The sequence below is a fragment of the Psammomys obesus genome, unplaced genomic scaffold, assembly GCF_907164565.1.
Source record: "Psammomys obesus unplaced genomic scaffold, mPsaObe1.curated_primary_1811, whole genome shotgun sequence".
In the NCBI taxonomy this organism is placed as follows: domain Eukaryota; kingdom Metazoa; phylum Chordata; class Mammalia; order Rodentia; family Muridae; genus Psammomys; species Psammomys obesus.
The window spans coordinates 12,694,251-12,716,154 of NW_026585644.1; the positions used below are offsets into that span (position 1 = coordinate 12,694,251).

General features: G+C 40.7%; 2 protein-coding genes across 6 annotated transcripts in view; one reads left to right on the top strand and one right to left on the bottom strand.

The window, feature by feature from the left end:
- Positions 1–397: 397 nt before the first annotated feature.
- On the top strand, positions 398–12,653 carry Cbll1 (Cbl proto-oncogene like 1). Of its 4 annotated transcripts, none has more exons than XM_055624706.1 (6): positions 398–571; positions 4,499–4,666; positions 7,160–7,260; positions 7,576–7,659; positions 8,537–8,610; positions 9,229–12,653. In XM_055624706.1, exons 1-6 carry the CDS (start codon positions 559–561, stop codon positions 10,262–10,264), a joined length of 1,476 nt encoding a protein of 491 aa, XP_055480681.1. In that variant the 5' UTR covers positions 398–558; the 3' UTR covers positions 10,265–12,653. The 4 variants fall into 4 exon arrangements, with proteins under 4 accessions (XP_055480681.1, XP_055480689.1, XP_055480697.1 ...); XM_055624714.1 differs by having other exon boundaries at positions 7,163–7,260; XM_055624722.1 differs by having other exon boundaries at positions 4,499–4,657.
- Positions 12,654–16,842: 4,189 nt separating this feature from the next.
- The window catches only part of Slc26a3 (solute carrier family 26 member 3), a 38,608-nt gene continuing 33,546 nt past the window's right edge, over positions 16,843–21,904 (bottom strand). For both annotated transcript variants that reach the window (XM_055624745.1, XM_055624742.1), the window contains exons 19-21: positions 19,937–20,079; positions 19,772–19,837; positions 16,843–17,289 (exon numbers count right to left, since the gene is read on the bottom strand). In XM_055624745.1, the coding sequence (XP_055480720.1) occupies positions 17,266–17,289; positions 19,772–19,837; positions 19,937–20,079 (233 nt within the window). In that variant the 3' untranslated portion in view covers positions 16,843–17,265. The remainder of the gene's footprint in view (positions 17,290–19,771; positions 19,838–19,936; positions 20,080–21,904) is intronic.

Genomic DNA, 21,904 nt, shown 5'->3' on the forward strand with positions numbered 1-21,904 from the left:
TATTAGACAATGAGGACCTTGCCTCCCCTCCGGCGGCTAACTCAGCTTCCCCTGGGCACCTATGCAGCGCGCGTGTTTACACTTCTCTACACCCGGCGGCGGATCCGGGGGGCATTCCAAACCGTTACTCCGCCCGCTGGGGTGGGACCTGCCCAACGGCTGAGACTGCGCTGTGGGCCGGCCGACATCAGCGGACTACAAATCCCAGAAGGCCTCGCGCCGCAGGGGCGGGCAGCGGCTTACCTGCCCGCCGCGCTGCTCTCTGGTTCCTATTGGTTCCCCACTGCAATAAGTGTCCTTCCTACAGCTGAGGGCTGCCTCTGGGGAGCATTAGTAGACTCGATACCAAAGCCCTCGTGTCCCTGCTCTTCCTGCCTCAGTCCTGGCTATGCCTGACTCCCTCACCGGTGTCGGGTGGTGGCGGCGGCGAGGGAGGGAAACCCATACGAGCAGTCCCGGCGCACTTCCGCCTCTGCGCTCCGGAAGGTAGGGCGCACGCGCTCCCTGCGACTCCGGCGCGACTCACTTCCGTTCCCACTGTGCCCTGCGAGCCGAATCATGGATCACACTGGTAAGGAGGCGGAGGCAGCGGGGGTCCTGGTTTCTTGCCCCCTTGGCTCGTTTGGGACTGGTTGCCCAGCGGGCACGAGGGGCTACGCTCGCCCCGCTGCGCCGGAACGTGGCGGAGAGGAAGCAAGCTCACAGACCCGGTCCCGGGCTGGGCCTGCTGCTCCCCGGCCTACCCTTCGGAGCGATGCCTCCATCCTCGAGACCGGCAGCACCGCTTCAGTGGTGCTGCTGAGCTCGCCTTCGGGACTCTGCGCCGCGCGGGCTTGTTGGAAGGGGAGGGTGCTGGTTGTGTTTTGTTTTGTCATTTTTCCTCATTCCGGTTGCTCTTCACTTTGTGCTGGGGAAATAGGCGGGTGGATTCCACTCTCGGGATTGGAGAAGCGTCCGGGCGAGAGTGGGTTGGAGACTTCCTGCTGCCTCGCAGCTTCGGGCGGCTGCTGCAGTGGTCACCTCCGGTGGTTAACCTCCTGTGGTTATTGTCTGTTTGACTTTTCACGGGCTAGAGGTTAGAGAAGAGAGCCGGATATAGTTTTGGAAGTTAAAAGCGGAGCATCTTTTCTATCTAAACCCAAAGCATGCCCCGCCCTTCGGCCGTGGTCCTTTCACATCGTTTGGGGACATATACAAAAATTTTAAGATCAAGCTATTTTCATCGCATTTTACAAGTAAGAGTCGCTTCAAACCTTTCTGCTGGCTTCGTTTTCTTGTTCTTAGTTAATGAATGAGTGAGTGCACTTGTCTTTGAGTGCTTCAGACAATTATATCAACAAGCAGGAGGAAAGGCTTTTTGTTTTTTAAACTGACCGAGTTTTCAAGCACTACTTAATTATATAATTGCGTGCAGATACTTGTAGGCTTGGAGATAGAACGACGGAATGGTAAACAATAGTACTGCGTCCTTGTCCTCGAGTTTACATTCTGTCTAAGGAGGCAGGCAGGTTGGTTTCTTTTTTAAAAACTGCTTTCAGATTGTGGTGAGTACTTTAAGAAAACAGGTGCTTATGGAGTAGGAAGTTTCAGAGAGTACCAGGGAAAGGTGTTTTTGGAATGGTAGGAAGATACAGAGAAGGCCATATGTCTGTAGCCTAGTTAGCCCTAAGTTGAGATGAGAAGGAAATCATAAGTTACCTTGTTCAGGACTTTGAAAATCATGGTAAAGGGTTTAAGTGGCAATGAAGCAACTGAACAAAAGTAGGAGTATAATGTTTTAAGAAATAATTCCAGCTCTTCTATGGAGAGTGGTGCAGGAGAGGAAGAACAGAAGTAAATGGATAATCTAGGTGGTGGTTGCAGTATCCCACCCAGAGGGAGCCTCTGTTTGGTGAAAGTGTAGCTTAGTGGTAGCCTACTTACCTAGCTAGAGTGGGTCCTTAGTTCAGTCTGTTGTAGGGGGTGGGGAATGGAGCACATACAGCAAGCAATTGCAATAAATATTTTGGTGGAGAATTCCAACAGCTGCTAATGGATTGTTTTGTGGAAGCATGTGAGAGAAATGAGAAAACCCAGAGTTTCCCATTAGACCATCTTGCTACTACATGTGTGAAAGGATTATCCCAGTTTCTAAGTTATTAGTAAAAGATTGCCTGGGGAAATAAGTCATTCTAACAATTAAAAAAAAAAAAAATCACTGATGAGTTAGCAAGATAAAAAATGGGTTTCCAGACAGCTATCCTTATTTATTTCACATTAGCTTTTCTGGATTTTAAATCAGTTACGAGGCAGTCTCCTAAAGCTTCAGTGTTAATTGCTGCACTTTTTGAGGGGAAAGAAATCAAACTAAGCCAAAGACTCAAACTTTCACAAAACTAATAAACACAAATTTGAAAACTATTTGAAGCACAGAGCCTTTTGCAAAACAAGAAATGACAGCTAGTTAACAATTTCCTCACTGAATAGGCTTCTCAAAATAACGATTTTAATGTCAAAGGATCAAGAGGTCTTGTAAATGCAAGTATTGAAATAGACTTTTGCCAGAAAAAAAAATTCCAGAAAACTTAAAAAAAAAAAAAAAAGGCAAACACATAATGCTTTATTTGCTGTTTCTTTGCACTGCAGAAATGTCAGCAGCGGAGGGCACAGAGGGAATTGGGCAAACCTAAGGCCCTCTGGGATAGAGAGAAGCAGCAAAAAGGTGATCTCCCTGCAGCTGCTCCAAGGCCAGCCCTGTCCCTATGCTCCCAGGGCACAGAGGCAGCCAGGGCAATAAAGTCCCTACAAACACTTATTCATGCTTTGGTCACTGTAAGAGTTAGTGCTTAGGTAAAAGTAACCCAAATACTGCTTCATTCTTATTTGGGAGGTGGATGCTGGGGACCTGAATCCAGGATCCACCTTACAGATTTCCCCACTGAGCTACATAGCTGCCTTCAGTTCCTCAACTCCTTTATTCAAGATAAAATACTAAGTGTGTTGTTTTTGAAACTATTTAATAAAGTGTTACTACTTTATTATATATTTTAAAAGGTGTAGTTACATTAAATGGCCAGTTCTTTTTCCCTTATGTAATATCCAGATATTTCTTATTACATGCTTTGCCTTTTGTTACTGTGTGTGCGCGCAGCAAATTGTATGCTACTTTTTTATTCTTAATTTTAAAAACGCTCAAAACAAACCTCAGATTGTTGTGACTTGAAATCTGCGAGACAAATCGTAGGTTTAGAAGCAGCAGGCTCCTTGAAAGTGCTAGGCTTCGGTTCAAAAACTGGAGACCTGGGCTGTGCGCGGTGGCGGTGATTGAAAGGTTGTGCAGATAAAGTGTGTTGTTTTCATTCACAGAGGTAACACACTACGAATCTTTGTTATATCCTAATTAAGGGCAACAGTTTGGTTATTTCAGTTCTTTGGAAAGTCGGGAATACTTTTTGTGCAAGGGGAAAAAAGGTATCTGTCATATCTCTATGGTAGGTACTTCTATATAGACGAGAGAATGCAATGAAGACTGCTGGAATACATGAACAGACATTCCATTTTAGTGCAGTCTTGAAGATTAGTCAAGTTGCTTTGATTATAATTCAAGATTGTAGCTATTCATGTAATCCTTTTTTGTGAAAAATTTTGAGAAGAGTTAGCTGTTTTAAGAGTAGAAAGTAGATAGGAAGATGTTTAACCATTGAGACCCATTTTGAATTTTATGTTCATAAAAAGGGCAAATGGGTATGAATTTAATTTTTTGGGAAATTGCTTAGTCTTGGAAGTCGGTGCTAGCAGACTATCACATTTGGCTTTACTGAAGTTAATGTGGTCACCTCGGCTGTCAGTCTTGATTGTAATTCTTGCAGGAACTCTGTTCATTAATTTGTTGTGTTTCAGACATAATTTTATGGTTATGTTTGCATTTCCCATTTTAAGCATTTTCCTTTTTTTCCCTCTTATATTGTTACATATTTTTATGTACTCGAAAAAGTAAAGTTTTATATAAGTCAGCCCTGTGAAATAATGTGAACTAATCATGGACAAGAATTTTTTTTTCCATAGATGATAAGATTTTTAAGGACTAGAAAACTTCAGTTGTTGAGACCTAAGTGTAAATTATAGTTTTCTATTATGATGTTGGCTGTTAACTAAAGGTCTCTGTTACTTATGTCTCTAGAGTTTTTTATTTTTAAAAGGTTTATGTTTCTGTAAGCTACTGTGAAATTGTATAGAAATTTTTATTGTCCATTTTTAGACAGAGATAAAGGTTCTGTAACTTTTTGTCAACTTTGAACATGGTTCCATGTCTTAAGAGTAACCAGAAGCATTTTTTTTTTTAAGGTTTACCTCAAATAAAAAATATTAGCAGTTATACTTATCAGTCCAGTATTTAAAATCAGAACCAAGATCTTTCCTTTATGGTTTGATGTTGTTGATTTATCTTGATACTTATATAGAAGAGTTTATAAAAAGAAAAGTAAAAGCAATTACGATTTCTTTTCCCTCATTCATACAGACAATGAGTTACAAGGCACTAACAGTTCTGGATCCTTGGGTGGTCTTGATGTTCGCAGAAGAATTCCTATAAAACTGATCTCCAAACAAGCCAACAAAGTTAAACCTGCACCTCGAATTCAAAGGACTATTAGCAGGATGCCTGCAAAGGCCCCACCAGGTGATGAAGGTAACTTGTTAAACTAAGATGTTTAAGAGTTGTTTTGTTGAACTGGAGAGATGGCTCAGAGGTTAGAGCACTGACTTATCTTCCAGAGGAGCTGGGTTTAGTTCTCACAACTGTTACTCTAAGATCTGACACCCTCGAATGACATACATGCAGGCAAAACACCAATGCACATGAATATAAACAAATTCAAAAACAGCTGTTTATCTGAGTGCACCAGATAATATTTGATTTACTTAAACCTACCTTAAAATGTTAACCTTACAGTCTATTTTCTAATTTTTTTCTTCCTTTGTAAGTCCCCTTCCCCCCTTTCAAAGAATCTAATCAATATTGCACAAAGCATTACATTAAAAATAAAATGTGTTTTCACGATCCTCTTAAAGCTGTTGTTACTGTCTCAAGATTTTTTTTTTCAAGTAAGCTGGGTGGTGGTGCTTGCATGCCTTTAATCCCAGTACTTGGGAGGCAGAGGCAGGTGGCTGTCTGAGTTCAAGGCCAGCATTGGTCTACAGAGCAAGTTGGAGGACAGCCAAGGTTATATAGAAAAGTCTTGTCTAGAAAAATAAATTAAAAAATAAAAGGTTTAGCCAGGTGTGGTGGCATGGCTGAAATGCCAGCACTTAGGGAGCTGAGACAAGATGACTATTGTTTAAGGCCAGACCCTGTCTCAAACAGATGGATAGTCTTAGGTGTTTGTTCTATAGATATACTATAATTTACTTAACTTTTTTTTTTAGTTATTTCTTTTGCTGTAATTGTGTTGTAGTATGAACATTAGAAACTTGACTTGGAGGATGGCAAGATTGTTTTAAGTGGGTGAGGGCAATTGCCACATGAGCCTGGTGACCCCAAGTTTCATCCCTAGAACCCATGTACAAGAGGAAGGAGAGAACAGACTTCCAGAAGTTTTTTTCTGGAACCCCCACAGGCTACCGTGGCACATGTGCAAGCCCCTCCCCCTCCACGTCATGTACACAACAAATCAGTGACTTTTTAAAAAAGATTTGATTTATACATTTCAGAATTTATCAGATCCCGCTAAATTACTCTTCAGAAAGGGCTTGTTAGTTTATGCTCACGTACATCAATATTTTGTATTATTAACTTAAAAAATATTTTTTGAGGCAGGGTCTCTAACCCAGTCCTTGAACTTCAGCAGTCTTGCTGCCTCAGCTTTCTAGGCCTTGTGATCACAGGCAGAGAGCACTGTGCCACAGGGACAGAAACTTATATGTGGTTGGTTACCTTTTCATAGTATTAGCCATTTCTTTTCTCAGTTGCATTATCTGTTTTTGATGGTTGTCTTTCTCTTAATTTTGAGTTTTTTATAAAATTTGCTTTGTTAAATGCCTGTGTAGTTCATTTATCTTTTGGATTTTATATATAAAATATTATTGTAAAGAAGTTGAACATTTTAGGCAGTCAGTTAAGTAGAGCTTGCTCTTTCAAGTTTTAACGTAGTCTGAAAAAGCCTTTTCTGATTTCATAACTATAAAAACCTTTTCCTGTCTTCCCATTTGTTAGAAGTCAGCAAGCTGGCCTCAGGCCAAATTTGGTTCCTTTAAAAAAAGTAAAGTTACTTTTATTTGAGAATTATCTATAGCTGTTTCCCCACTATTATGGCAAAACTGACTAGATTTATATGACCTAGAAAGCTTAAAATTTCTACTGTGTGGCCTTTTGTAGCAACAATTTGTTGTGGCTCATGCTTTAGAACATTTATGGTTTTTATGGTTATTATTTTTTTTTAAGTGAGGTCTTTTAAAAATTTTCCCCCTAAACAGTTCACCAGCAACCCAAATATTGGGTAATTTGTCTTTTCCTTCCAGAATGGAAATCTTGCTCTTAAGGTACTTTTAAGCTCTAGAAGGATCTGTCTCACTCCTAAATTCTGTTCTGGTAATCTGTAGGTGGTTAAGAATAAATGATGATGATACATAGCTTTAGAACTTGTTCAGTAAACATGATGGTAATTGGTGAGGTTTTGTCCTAGAGATGGTCTGTGGAGTTTGGAAGAGTGTTGTTAAGAGACTCCGTTATAGGTCTGTTCTTGGTTCTGCCACTCAGCTTAGATGGTGGCTGCTGTAGCCACTGAATGTTGAGAAGTACAAGAATGGACTGAATAATAATGATCACTTCCAGGTGGCATTTAAACTCCACTTTAAAAGTGACAAATGTGCATTGTCTTTAAGTCTTTGGGAAAATGATAAGTATAATTAAGGCCTGGTTTTGTAGAGGTATATAGTTTATAATTTTTATAACATTTTATAACATAATATGTACAAAAAGTTAAAGGAAGTTTTATAATACCATGAATTTAACATAGTTATTCTTTTACTGTTTTAGAATAGCTTCATGAGTGTTGATATTCATGTTCTTAGAGCTTTGAAAGTCATCAGAAACATTTTTCAATAAATAGGCCTATTTGTCATGTAAATATACTTTAAAAATGAAATTAGAAGTTGGAAAATGTAATATACCTTTTTTTCTCAGAAGGATTTGATTATAATGAAGAACAGCGGTATGACTGTAAAGGGGGCGAGCTCTTTGGGAATCAGCGAAGGTTTCCTGGACACCTTTTTTGGGATTTTAAGGTATAACTAAAAATGAAAAATTAAGCATTAAGTATTTTATGAATTTTTAGTATATCTGTAACTTGTAGCACACACAATTCCACTTGCTTGTTTCTACTATCTTCAAAAATAATTTGAAGTAATTTTTATTAAAGCTAAGTAAAATCAGTAACCACTGTTAAAGAAGGAAAACAAACAAATGGAATTATACTAATCAACTTTTATTTCTGATTGTAGTAGCAGCTGTTATGAAATTCTAGCTATTTCACTGTGTGAATTGATAAGTACAATTTTCAGAATTGCCTAAAGAGGAAATTTTAATTATCATTTCAACAGATAAACATCTTGGGCGAAAAGGATGACACACCAGTTCATTTCTGTGACAAATGTGGGTTGCCTATTAAAGTTTATGGGAGAATGGTAAGTACAGTTAAGGCCTAGTTTTGTAGATGAAGGCATTTATGTAGAGGTAAGATTCTGAAATACAGTTTTTATGATTTTTTTATAACTGATTTTATAACATAATATATACAAAAAAGCTAAGGGAAGTTTTATAGCACCATGAATTTAATACAGTTAGTCTTTTATTGATTTAGAATAGTTTCAGGAGAAACACAGTAAGATAAAATAAGTTTAGTGTTCTTTTTCAGAAGCTTTTAAGTTGCAGAGACTATTTCAACATCTTTAGGTTCACATATCTGAAAAGAGAAGCAGGAGCCAGGCAAAGGGTGTATAGTCCTGTAATCCTAGCACTCTGAAGGTTGAGGCAGGAGGATTATAAGATCGAGGCCTGCCTCAGGCACATCAGAGTTTAAGGCAGCCTGAGCTGCACATGAGATCCTGTCTCCAAAAATAAAAAGCAGAGCATTAGCAGATGTGCATGTGTTTATTTATTGGGAAAAGAGCCAAAATTTTCAAAACATTTTCAAAAACTTGTCATTAAAAATTACTTCTGGGTGATGGTGTGTGTCTTTAATCCTAGCACTTGGGAGATAGCGGTAGGTGGATCTCTGTGAGTTTGAGATACGTTTGGTCTACAAAGAGAGTTTAGGACAGCCAGGGCTATGTTATACAGAGAAATCCTGTTTTGAAAATCTAGATACGTAGGTCAGTAGATAAATAGCGAGCGAGAGAGAGATAGACAATTATTAGCTGCTAATGGCATAGAATCTTAATAAGTCTTTATTTAAATAATTCCTGTGTGCCTTCTACAGTGTCTGTAGATCACTGTACTGACTGCTATTGAAATATACTAAGTTGTTGTTCTGTTACTTAACTATGATATTTTTGCCTACAGATTCCGTGCAAGCATGTTTTTTGCTATGACTGTGCTATTTTACACGAAAAAAAAGGAGATAAGATGTGCCCAGGGTAAGATATAGTCATCTTTAGATTATCTGATAGTAGTGGCTTATAAGCAAGCTGGGTTTAAAGGTTATGGAAATAGACAAGGCTAAGCCACTCTCTGTGAACCTAGGGTTGGTTTTAGCCTTCTCTGCAAGCATCATCCAAAAGAAAAGACTTTATCCTATTTAACATGGAGGTGTTTCTGAGTGTCTAATGAATTAGATGGCAGAAAAACAAGACGTGTGCAAAAGGGTCGTAAATTAGAAGCACACTGGCTGCTACAGTGAGGATGGGAAAAGAAACTGCTGAAGTCTTGACTTCTGTGGTTGTAAATGACCGATCCTTTGCTTTATCATTCCTGGCTGCAAACTGTAGAATGGTTAGAGAAAATTAATGAGCTCTAAATATTGAGAAATAGAAGGTCTCTTAAGACATTCTATTTGGGTACAATTCAGTTCTGAGATAAACTTTTCTCAGGTTGGTAGAGATGTTGATGATTAATGTCTGAGGCAGGTAGGGAAGATGAAAGGTTCACTAATTAAATATTCATTGTTAACCTTGCAAGTATCTTAGGTCGTATTTGAAAGTAAATAAAAGTGTTGTTTTATGTTATGGCTTAGCTAATTGTTTTCTTCTGTTTAGCTGTAGTGATCCTGTGCAGAGGATTGAGCAGTGCACACGAGGTTCTCTCTTCATGTGTAGCATTGTTCAAGGTTGCAAGAGAACATACCTGTCTCAGAGAGACTTACAAGCGCATATCAACCATCGCCATATGAGAGCCGGAAAGCCCGTTACCCGCGCTTCTCTTGAGAATGTCCATCCTCCCATTGCCCCACCACCCGCTGAGATCCCCGATCGTTTCATAATGCCACCAGACAAGCATCATATGAGCCATATTCCTCCAAAGCAGCACATCATGATGCCGCCACCTCCTTTGCAGCACGTGCCACATGAGCACTACACTCAGCCGCATGAGGATATTCGTGCTCCTCCCGCAGAGTTGTCCATGGCTCCACCTCCACCTCGTTCGGTCAGTCAGGAAACCTTTCGTATTTCAACAAGGAAACACAGCAACTTAATAACTGTCCCCATTCAGGATGACTCAAGTTCAGGTGCTAGAGAACCACCACCTCCTGCCCCGGCACCTGCTCACCATCACCCTGAGTATCAGGGCCAAGCAGTGGTGTCGCACCCTCATCATATCATGCCTCCACAGCAACATTACGCGCCGCCCCCGCCGCCTCCACCACCCATAAGCCATGCAATGCCACACCCTCCCCAGGCTGCAGGCACTCCTCACTTGGTATACAGCCAAGCTCCACCCCCACCAATGACCTCTGCCCCACCACCCATCACCCCTCCCCCCGGACACATCATAGCCCAGATGCCACCATATCTAAATCATCCTCCTCCAGGACCCCCCCCACCTCAGCATGGTGGTCCTCCTGTTACTGCACCCCCTCCTCACCATTACAATCCTAACTCTCTACCCCAGTTTACGGAAGATCAAGGAACTCTGAGCCCTCCATTTACACAGCCAGGAGGAATGAGCCCTGGTATATGGCCTGCACCAAGAGGGCCGCCACCTCCTCCACGAATGCAGGGTCCGCCTTCTCAGACCCCACTACCTGGACCACATCATCCAGATCAAACAAGATACAGACCGTATTACCAGTGATGTTAGTGTTTGAACTGAAGATGTGACAAGGAAAAAAGATGAAATTATTACTCTTTTAGTTAAGCTTTGACTGGGGAAGGAAGAATACCTCTTTTGAGGTGGCTATAAAACACAAAGTCTTGTCTCAAAATGGTTTTAAATCTTGACTTTAGGGGGTTGCTTTCACGTATCATACTGTAGTGCAGATAAGTGGCTCGGTTGAACACAGCTATATCCTAACAGCTGTTGCTTTGGTGTGGTAAACCGACCCAGAAGTGACTATTTGTAAAAAATTGGAAAAATTTTCACTGTTCCACTTTGAGAAATACTGCTTTTATTAAATCCAATGTTTAGTTTTTCTTGTGATGCATTTTGTTAACCTGTGTAAAAGGATTAAATTTCAAAATGGTTGTAAAAATGCTATTTTTATGTGAATTTAAGTGCAGCCACATTTTTTTTTTAATCCACATGTTTTACCACTAATTTTCCAAAGTTAAAATAAAATCCTAAAAGTAAAAAGCTACTAAAATTGTTACCAGGCAGACTGTTATATGAGAGAATTGTCTCACATTTTAGGCACTGAAATTTCAAGGTGTAGTGGTTGTATAGTGCACTCACTTGGATGCCTTTTCATGTTTGGATAGCCTTGGAAGCACCAAGATTCACCAGACTTCCTACAACTAGTTGTCTGACACAACCGAGCCATTCTAATAATTGGAAAATGACCGGCTTTGCAGGCTCTAAGCTGCGGATGAGATGCCATTCTCATCGTTGCTTTTACCTGGGTTAAAATCACATGATTTGTCACACTTAAAAATCTTAAGTTATAATATTTTATAGGATTTTTTAAATGGTGTTATTTGGATAAAATGTGTTCTGTGTTCACTGTCTTGACCTGCGTGTTTAGGAGTGATGGGGCTTTATTTAAATCCGAATTTCTTCACAGTTATTTGATTCTGGGCTTTAGTCCGTTCTTGTTTATGGGGTTATAAGCTGCAACCTGAATGCTGTGGAGGAATTTGACTAATGTTTTAGCAAATGGTGTTTCTTGTAATCACAAACTAGCATTTACTCAGGTTTCATTGCTGTGGTGAGTTTCTCGTCTAGGTTGAAATCTTAAAACTGTTATTTTTTTTTTTCTTGGTAAAACAGTCTAAAGTTGGAACATTTTAACATGGAATCAGTAGTGAAGACAACCAGATAATTTTGAATTGGACAGAAAAAAAATTAATCAGATTGAATTTCAGTGCCGTGTAAGGTGCCTTTAGAGTCAGTGTTTGCATTATAGGGGCTTAGTGAACTGAAGACAACCACTCACTTACACAGATTTCCTGTGTAAGTCAGCGTTCTTAGGGTATTGTTCATATCCTTTGAATCGACTAAACTCGTGTGAAGTTTTCTTCCTTTAAAATGGTGCAGAATATAAACATGGCAAGTAGTATGCAGATGTCATTTATTAGGTAGCTTGTAGTATATAAATTTAGAGCATTGGCTTTTGACAAAGGGTATACTGATAGCTGATTCACCATTTTATTCTGTCAGGTACAGAAAAACATTCTCATGTTGGATGACCAGATATAAAATCATTTCTGAACTTAGCACAGAAGTAAGAACTAATATAAACGGCCGTTTTCAGCCTTGGCTGGCCAAAAATAACTAATGAAGTTTTTTTCCTTGAGCAAGTGATTTTTTTTTTTTTTTCACATGTAACAGTTTGAGTCTGGTTTGCTCAAGCACTATTTCTAGTGAGAAGTTCTTGTTATTAGAAGCATGGAAGTGAAATAGTGTGACATGGTGGTGAGTGTTTCTGTCATATTACTGTAGGTACTTGGACTGGTGCAAACTTGATTCTTTTCATGCCCCGTTCAGGAGCTGTTAAAATGTTAGTGTTGAAATCTAAGTAACCCTTTGTTTCATATAACTAGAAAATAGCCAGAGTCAGGTCAGAGCTTCTTAGCTGTTTGTGAGAAGCTCTGTATTGAGATTTACTGGGGTGTGTTGTGGTAAGGAACCACTTAACCTCTGTTCTGGACCAAAAATCAGTATCATGAAAAAAATCCCACATTATGAGAATTCTTATAGGCTTTAAAAAAAATTTTCAGTTAGATTAATAAATTAAGCTGGGAGGCAGGTCAGATGAATGTCTTGTAATAGAATTTTAAATGTTAGACTTGAATTCATCAGTTTATTGTTTGAATGAGGGTGGGTGGGTAGACAGATAACAAGATTACTGTTTAGTTTTCTGTTCTTAAGGAAAAAGATGTGAATCCCAGCACATTTCAGGGAATCCTTTGAAGTTATCTATGACGGACGTAAGTCTAAATGTATGTATGTTTCATTAATTGCTCTTAAGACTACTGAGGTGGCAGTTTAATTCTTAAAAACAATAAAATGGAAGCATAAATACTAATTTGCCTAGATGAGTTTTTAACCTAATGATGACACATTTCAGAGACTGCAGAACTTTCCATGGCTCTACAGTAAAATTAGATTGACTTTTTAAACGCTTATGACCAAAAAGTGGCTGGTGCATTTCTTTGGCATATTTGTTCAGAGTATGTGACTACTTTATCGGTGTTTGGAGAAAGATCTTTTTCTAAGATGGTAAAGAGCTGTACTCATTTTGCTTTGTAAAAGCCACCTGGTCAAAATTGTGTAAATACTAGTCAGATATAATGGAAACAAATAGAAAAGAGTGGAGTATTTCTAGTTCTTAAGTAGTGGCTGTTTACTGTGTGAAGCAGACAGAACTACTTAAAGAGTATCATACAAGTTTTAGAGAAGGACCTACATTTCTGATTCAGCTAATTTGCACCAGAAGTACACGGAAATTACTACTACCTAAAAAACGCTTCTCAGGTTGGCCATCAGATTATAAGATTAATACTAAAGGAAGTTTAACACGGTCATACCTGAGTACTCTACCAATTTAATTTTATTCACTGGTTTATTGCTTTTTACATTGGGCTTAGGAAGCAAGCAGAATTGCTCATTAATAGTAGTTGTACAATCTAATAAAGCAAGGCTGGCTGTGCCAGCATTAGAGAGGATTGCTGGTGCGGGCACAGTGGCTTGTGCCTGTGATCCCAGCAGAGGTGGGCAGATCTCTTGTAGATCTTTTGTAGATCTCTGATCTACAAAAAGTGAGACAGCCAAGGCTATACTGAGAAACTGTCTCTGAAAACCAAAAACAAAAGTAGTGCTGTATAAGCCAAGTAACCATTCTAAAGCACTCCTAATAAAAACTGACTTGGTTTTTAAAGTCCCTTCAGTTTTTCCTCATTGAAGAGAAAAGAGAGCACTATACGAAGAATGTTGAAAGTACATACTAGTTTCCAGGTTTCACTGTCTCACCCCCTTAGTTTTCAGACCTCAGAATGACAGGTTTGCAGCAAACATCACAGTTGTGTTCTCACACATAGGGCCTTCCTTTGGAAGAAGTAATCTTCCTAAAATGTGTCCTAAATGTACCGTGTTTCTATTCTAAGTGCTTGTAAGCCCTGCCCTTCACATTGTATTTAAGGTCACAATTCTTACAGTGCCTTAAAAGTTGTCTTTAATTTGCCTTCCTTCAGATTGAAAAGCTGTGTCCCCTTTTACTTTGCTACTTTTAAAACCTTTAAATCATGTAGAAAAAAGTAATAGATAAAAGTTAAGTTCCCCACCCAAACCCCTGGCTTCCATGCTGGTCAGCTTCCCCTGATGAGTAGTTAACCTTTGACCTACATCTAGTTTTAGTTACAAGTCTGACAGCCGAATAGGTTCCATGAACTAGTAAACGTCCTAATCCCTGCTAAATGTATTTCATAAACTTTATTTAGTAATTCTATACTGAGCTACTGTGGGATGGAAAGGTTTGTTAGACAGTATTAAGCACGTGGGGTGCAGTCTTCAATATCTGTAAGTAGTAAATTATATGCCATGTTAGGTGTGTGTCAGTCCTGTGGGAAAACCAGTTAGCATAATTGGGTAGTTTGTAAGAAACTATAGAAATGATTCCTGAACGTATAGTCTTAGTTGGGTAGTTTGTAACTTAGTGGGAATGGCATTGAAAAGGCGGCTTTTGAGCTAGGATTCTAAGTAGGTGAAAGTTTGTTGAATGGGGGCAGAGTTTTACAAACTGCACAGGTAAGGAAAGGATCCAGTGTGGGATTTTGCCTGGCTTATTTTTAGTAATAGAAGAGAATAAATAAAGGTGAGGTCAAGGGCAGGATTGGTGTGGGGAGAATACTTGCCTAGCAGTCAAACTCACAGGTTCTGCTTTGGAGACTTGGCGAAGCGCCTGGTGTTAGATGTGGGTAGGTGAGGACTTTACAAGGCAGACACGACCTCCACTCTTTAGCAGCTTACACTCTTAAATCTTGATTGCAGAAGCATTTGTTTTCACCGTATAGTGGTCAGAAAAAGAATTTCATCCTTAAGAAATGGATTAGCGGGGCTGGAGTAAAGATCACTAGCTGCTCTTCCAGATGGCTCAGGTTCGATTCCAAAACCCCAGTCCCAGAGGATCTGATGCCCTCTTCTGGTCTCTGTGCACCAGGTACACAGATGTACATGCAGCCAGAACACCCATACACATAAAATATTTTTTTAAAATGGATTACCAGATTATAAACAAAAGTAAATAATAAAATTACAAAAATAATACAATTAATAGCTTTGCAGGTTGTGGTTAATTGTACAATTAAATTAGCAACTGGAACAAACATCATGTACCTATATTATTTCTGAGTTAATTCCTACCTGTAATTTTTAGACATTTTCGTCTCTTCTTGGAGGTAACGTATTCTAAAACCAGAAAGTGCAGGCTGTACAGCTGGACTGTCTGACAGTTTCTGCAGCTCTATCGTTTGCCCCCTTCCAACCTTGTTTTAGTTTGCTTTCCTAAATGTGAAGCTGAGCTGGGGGTAGGGGAGGGTGGTGCCCTCCTGCAGGCCAGGGCTTAGAGCATGGGGCAAGAGAAGTCAGGGTTGCAGGGCACCCTCAGCCGCGCAGTTCCAGGTCAGCGTAGGACGCAGGAGTCCTCGTCTCCAAAGCCTCGTCTCCAAAGTAAATAGAACTGGGGTGTCGCTCAGCAGCAGAGGGTGTGACTCTGAACTCAGCCCCTGGCCTCAAGAGTCCTCACTCTGCAAAGGCTATTTGAGAATGAAAGGATTGCATGTTGTATGGATTCTAGTCAAGGTTTCCTGACAGATCTTTGTTTTGTTTTCCTTTGGATCTTGAAGAATAGAGTCCTCGTTCACATAGAAAAGATGCAAAATCGGATGTGCAGGGCAGTTTCAACATGATGAAATTCTCTGCTCATGGATGGTAGAGCCAGGCTGCAGCCCCAAACCTTCGTAAGTGCTGCGCGACTCTTGTCAGCAACAATGCTTTATCAAAGCTAAATTATAAGGTAATTTTGGCAGGTATTATTTCAGCTAATCTCTTACTTTGAGTGATGTATCGGGCCCCGGCTCTTCAGTGTTTCAGTGTTGCCCTGCTTTCCTGAAGTTTGGTTTTTATCTCTACCAACGCCATTCTTAACCTCTCCCTGATCAGGGGTCGGGTACCAGTTTCAGTTTGGACTCTGACGAGCAGACGAGTCAAGGCACGGGTCCATAAATGTCTATACCTCAAAGCATCGCTGCCTTAGAGGAGGAAAGGAACCACTGAGAATGAGTTCTGCGAGCCTGTTGAGATGTTAGCTGTGTTAATAAAGGCACCAGGTCCGGGCGAGCTGTGCAGGCGCCCTGTGATTTCCGTAGCAAGACTGTAGGGGGCGCAATTGCCTGGGATGAAACTGCCATTCGCTACGGTTTTGAAGCTTTTGCCCAACTCCACTTTAATGAGCATCCGGGAAAACAAAAGATCTTATCCGGAGATTTACAGGGGCGTGTACGCGCATCCTAAAATAATGCACAAGCCCTGTAGGGTGAGCATGACTCTAAAAGCTTTAAACAATGTATTCTTTCTGTAGTTTGATTTAAGTCTAATGGACAAGCCCTTCTGGGCTGTCTCAGGAGAGGATGAAACTGTCCTTTGACTGGAGGCCACTGTAACACAGTGGCGGCAGCTTCGCCATTCACAGAGAGGTTTGGTGTGTCATCGAGCGCACTGAGTTATGCATTGGTGCTGCGGGTGAATTTCCAAGAGTCTGGTGAGTAAGCATACAATTGCCAGAAGAACAAGGCCAGTGAGGGACTCCGGAGCGCTGAACCTCACTCTCCAGCAAAAAGCTCGATGACCCTTCCAGCCCTGCGAATTACACACAAAACACGCCTTTTCCTACCAGCTCCTCTCCCGGTGAGACCAGGAAGCAATGGCTAGCTACTCACCTCCCTTTATTCTTCTTGCTTTGTCATTTTATAGCCCCTATTAGCTTATATGGTTTTCATACCAGGAAGGGAAGTAAGAAATTGCCTTTAAAGCCACTTATGTAACGCTTTCATGTATGGGGTTAGGGGCAGTGTTTCTGAATCTAGATGGGTTAAGGAGCCTTAAAAACTGGAGTGATAATCATAAAAGTCTGGCCAAAGAAGTCCTATTGCAAAAGTTCTGTTAAAAGTGTCTCATAGCAGTGTCGTCACAGCACGCAAGAACACATCCACAGCAAATGCTTGTCAGTAAACTAACAAATTTAATAAAACAGCACACACCCATACAACTTAATTGTTTAAAACAGAGATATATTAGCATGACCTGTATAAATTAGAGTCAGAGCAGTGGTGTGAATCCATGATGAAACATTGAGCATGAAGGTAGAGACTTGGCTAGGAATCCGTCAATGCTACAAAAATACATATAAACAAAATACTTTTCTGCCCTTGATAAGTCTACAAGGTAGAAAATTAGAAATATGTACATAATTTCATAACTAGATATGTGAAAAATATACCATGCTAGAACAATCTCGTTCCAAAGTTTGAAACATAATTCTTTCAAAAATATCATCCATACAACGTATGAACTTAGTGATAACTTTCTAGGTATAAAGTTGGTTATGATACGACAGATGAGAATCCTTCCAAACTGTATCTTGATTAGAATTTTGTTTCAACTGGCACCTGGAAGAAAGCAAAGCATTTGAAAATCTTAAATAATTTAACTTTTTTTTTTCAGAAATTCTTTCTTATGATGTGCAACTTAACACTTAGCGGTAAATTTTCTCTTTTAAAAGATTTAGTTATGCAGGTGTTTTGCCTGCATGCATGTGTATATATGTATATATATGTATGTATATATATATATATATATATATATATAGTGTGCATGCCTGGCACCTCTGGTGGCCAGAGGAGGACACTGGATTCCCTAGGACTTGAGCTGCAGATGTCTATGAGCTGCCATGTGCTGGAGTTGAACCCTGGTCCCCTAGGAGAGCAACCAATGCTCTTACTGAGCCATCTCTTCCGCTTGAAAGAATCTGCTTGGAGAGGCTGGCAGATCTTTGTAAGTTCAAGACCATTCCTGTCTACATAGTGAGTTCCAGGACAGCTGGAAAAAAGGTCAAGACACTCTTGAAACTTTCAAGTGCCTGGCCCCTCCCAAGTTTGCACAAGAGTAGTAACAATCGCTGGCAGATAGACTCTCCAAGCAGCTGCCTTTCCGGCAGCTCAGGCATGGATCCAGCATTCAGCTTTTGTGAATTGTCACCCATTTTAAAGTTGGCTTTCTGGTGATGCATCTGCCTTTGAGTCAGCTATTGTTCTGAAAGTGATATCTCATTTATATTCCTGTAACCCCAATAAACTCATTAGTTCACTAAAAAAATAATAATAATAAGAAGAATCTGCTTGGTTAGCACAGACCTGTGTGCTGACTCAAGCTGTGAATGTTTCAAATTTGTAGCTTAAGCAACATGACAGTACAGTATGTTGCCCATTGTATCTCCTTTGTTTTGAGTCACCCAAGCTCCAAGGAGCCTTGTGTGCCATCCGGACATCTTGTTTTTACTTTTCTCTTTACATTCGCTTATTCACTCACTTCTTTATTTTGTGGGGAGAGGGGCATGGCATAGCATACATGGGGAGGCCAGAAGACGATGTGAAGGAGAGAGTTGTCTTCTCCCATCATGTGGGTCTGGGGATGGGCCTTACGTTCTCAGGCTTGACAGCAAGCATCCTCACCCACCGAGCTCTCTCTCTCTGCCCTCACCTTCCATTTTTACGCCACAGCTAGAGGTCTCTCCACAACTATTGTTTTACTTTCCTCTAAGCCAATCCAGCTCCTGGTGTTAAATTTTTCTTTTTCCAGTGTGAGAAGCCAAGGTCTCTACCGTGGTACTGGCCTGATTCTGATGTCGCATTTAAATGCTGTTCTTAGAATTTATCCCTTAGTGCTTGGTGACAGCTCTGAAGCCACACTGGGTGGGTGTGTGCTGACTCGGCCTCGCCCCGCTCTTCTCTCTCCTCTAATGCCCTTTCACTTCTCCCCTGCTATTTGCAGCACTCTTCCCGTCTCAGTTATCTGGCCCTAGACCTTGATTTGCAGCTAATCTGCATTCCTGCTTGCTTTCTTAGGCCTTTCTTCATTTCAGGATTGCCATGGGCCCCCTCCTGTGCTTCTTAATGGACCTCAAGCAGTCTTTAACTGAAGGATAGAAGAGGGTACAGCAGTGAGGCAGGACACAGGATTTGTCATCAGTCCTTAGTTCAAATTCTTTTGCCAGCAGCCAGTGTGACCTTACACAAATCAGTTAAGTTCTTTGAGCCCAATCACCAACATCCTGATTTGAAATAGAAGGTATCATCTTTGTATTTTGTCCTAAGGATTTAAAATAACTTATTGGACCTACCATGTCGTGGTCCTACGAGAGAAATCTCTCTATACTATAGACATTGCCTTAAAGGACTGTATGTTTTAGAAGTCAATGTTCTAGAATGAATTGGAACTATCTAGTCAAATATTTGGCAACTCATTATAGTAAGAAAGAAAAGGCGCTTAACTTCCATGTTGAGCTAAGCCACTATTCTAGGGACTTCCATGCACACGTATGTCAGAGGGGGCCTACTGTTTCCATGCTTCGTGGAAGCTTCAGGTGGACTGAATGGTTCTACTGCCTTGTGAGGTATCTGAGTTAAAATAAGACCATGTTTGAAAATTCTGTTTCAACTTTGAAAACTGAAAGAGATGTGCTCAAGGTGACGCCAACTCACTATTTCCCACTTTTTCTCACCTGAGCTTATGCTACATCCAACTTGCCCATGAAATCAGGAAGCATTCCGTTAGTTCCCAAGGATGTTTCACAGAGGCTCAAGTAGGTACTGGATTTTCTACAGATGATGGCAGAAAACCTACTACTGAAAACTGTATGTGTGTGCATGTGAGGCCTGGTCAGTGAAAATTGCCTATTTTCTCTCATCATGAGGAGTTTGGAGAATGAGCTTTCGATTGTCAGGTTTGGCATCAAGCACCTTTACCTGGTGAGCTATTTCACAAGCCCATATTTAGACACACACACACACACACACACACACACACACACACACACACACACACACATTCCTGTAATGTTTGGATGAAGATAAATCTGTTGAAGAATCATACCTGATATTCCCGATTCCGTAATCCTCCATTTGTATTTATGGTAAAGTCAAATTTCATTTCTTTTTCCTAAAAAGAAGAGTGGAAATGGGGATCAGGGTCCAATGTTGGGATTCAGGGGAAGCACTTGATTGGCTACAACTGTGAATGTCATCAAAGCTCCTGTACCTGGCTGGAATTAAACTTTGAAGTGCTGTAGTCCTTCTTCATCAAAATGTGCAAGACAGCATCATGGATGGTTAAGAAAAATATTGAGTCTTTGACTTCATCATCAAAGAATTCACACCGAGCAAGTTTGTCAATGAAATCATCTGAAGAAAAAGAAGACACTATGTTACTTAGAAAGGAGACCTGTCTCCTCATGAAACTGTTATCTTGAAAATTTGTGTGTGTTTTGTTGACCAAGGGTTGACTGTTAGATACAGCAGTGTAACTTGTATGGCCTTTACATCTTTAATGTCCTCACGAGGGAAGGAAAGAGGAAAGGGTTCTGTGAGAAAACCTCAATGTTTCCTAGAAGAAATGATTGCACATTTATTTAGGCAGGAACCCACTGAGCTTGCTTCCTTATTCAATGACTGCAACAATTATGGCTATTACTAAAAACCCTCGTTCTTCCTAGTTAGAGACTATAGGCGTAGACCTGTATGTATGTGCCACAGTGTTGACTGTCAGATCTGTTATCTACCAGTGACCTAACTGTAGCCCATTTTCTCAGGTTCCTGGGTTTTATAAAACACCTTCCTTAGCTTCTGAGGTTACTTTTCTGATTGTCTTTGAGGAATCCCACATATGTAGGCACTAGCCAACATTTGTTTGCACAGATCACTCAACCAAATATGACCTTCTGTACAAAGCTCTAGCTAAGAAATAAAAAGGTAAAGAAGACTTCAGTCTCACCCATAAAGAACATTTATACATAACTGTACTACTGACAGGAAATGTAAAATAGTGGGGCAGCTTAGTCCCCCCCCACCCACCTTATTGTCTTCTTAGTTTTAAATACAACAACCAGCACACAGTAGGTCGTCACATTGTTTTGGTAAATTAATGAAAGTATAGAATATGCACTATGGAAATTCTGACAGCAGGTGACAACTGTTTCCTCCTGGTGAACATCAAGGAAAACTACAGCTCGACAGCATTTTACAGTGCTGAGGATTTAGAGAGAGGTGGAGAAAAAGAGGGAAAAAGGATGAATGATGGCGTAGTAGTCCATGGGAAGCTTTCAACAGACAGGTGACCTAGAAACATCAGGAATGAAGGTGACATCAGACTGAAAGGGGCACGGGATGGCAGAGGCAGATGGGTACATCTGCAATGGTAGAGAGGGAATGAAGTCCTCCAGTAAATTCACGTTACTGGGATCATGGAGTATTTGTATTCATAAGCCAGGAAAGACGCCAGTTTCTGAGAACCGTCCGTCACCTCTCCCTTACATGCTCTCTGCTGAGATGCTGACAAGATTGACTCCCATGCTTCAGGATGTCCCCGCTCAAGTGCCACGTTCCTTTATTTGATTAGGAAATGGCTTTCCCATGAAACTAAGCTCTGTGAAGTCAGGAACTTGTGCTTCACTCAAAACAGTGTCTGACAAGTGGTAGGTACTCAGAGAGTCTTCTCTGAATTAAATGCTGTTTCCTAAGAACTAGGCAAGAGACAGGGACTAGGAAGATGAACAAGACCAGTGCTGGCCTTGGAGGGGACAAGTGGAGACACTAACAGAACTAAGGGACAGTGTGGCCTGTGACCCAAGCAGCTGCAGGCTGAAGTCCCCGTGCTCTGCCTGGGGAAGGAAGTTTGCAGTTACTGCTGGAAAAACCTTGAAAAAAATCTTGAAGGATTTTTTTTTTAAGTCAGCTTTTTAGAGGAGAAGAGTCTAGAGATAGATAAATAGACAAGTTACATCTTCCCGATGGCTGAGGTAAGACTGAACAAGCGTTTGGAATAAGGCTTTGGAACCAGGGGTAGACTAAGAAGAAATATTTCCAGACCTGATAGCTCACACATTTCCAAGAGAAGGGGAGAAGGAAGGATTAAAGATGGCGCTGGGGATGTACACAGGGAAACAGCGAGGCTCTGATCGAGGTTGGGAAAGTGGCCGGGGGACATCCGGCTAATCTGCACGTGGGTCTC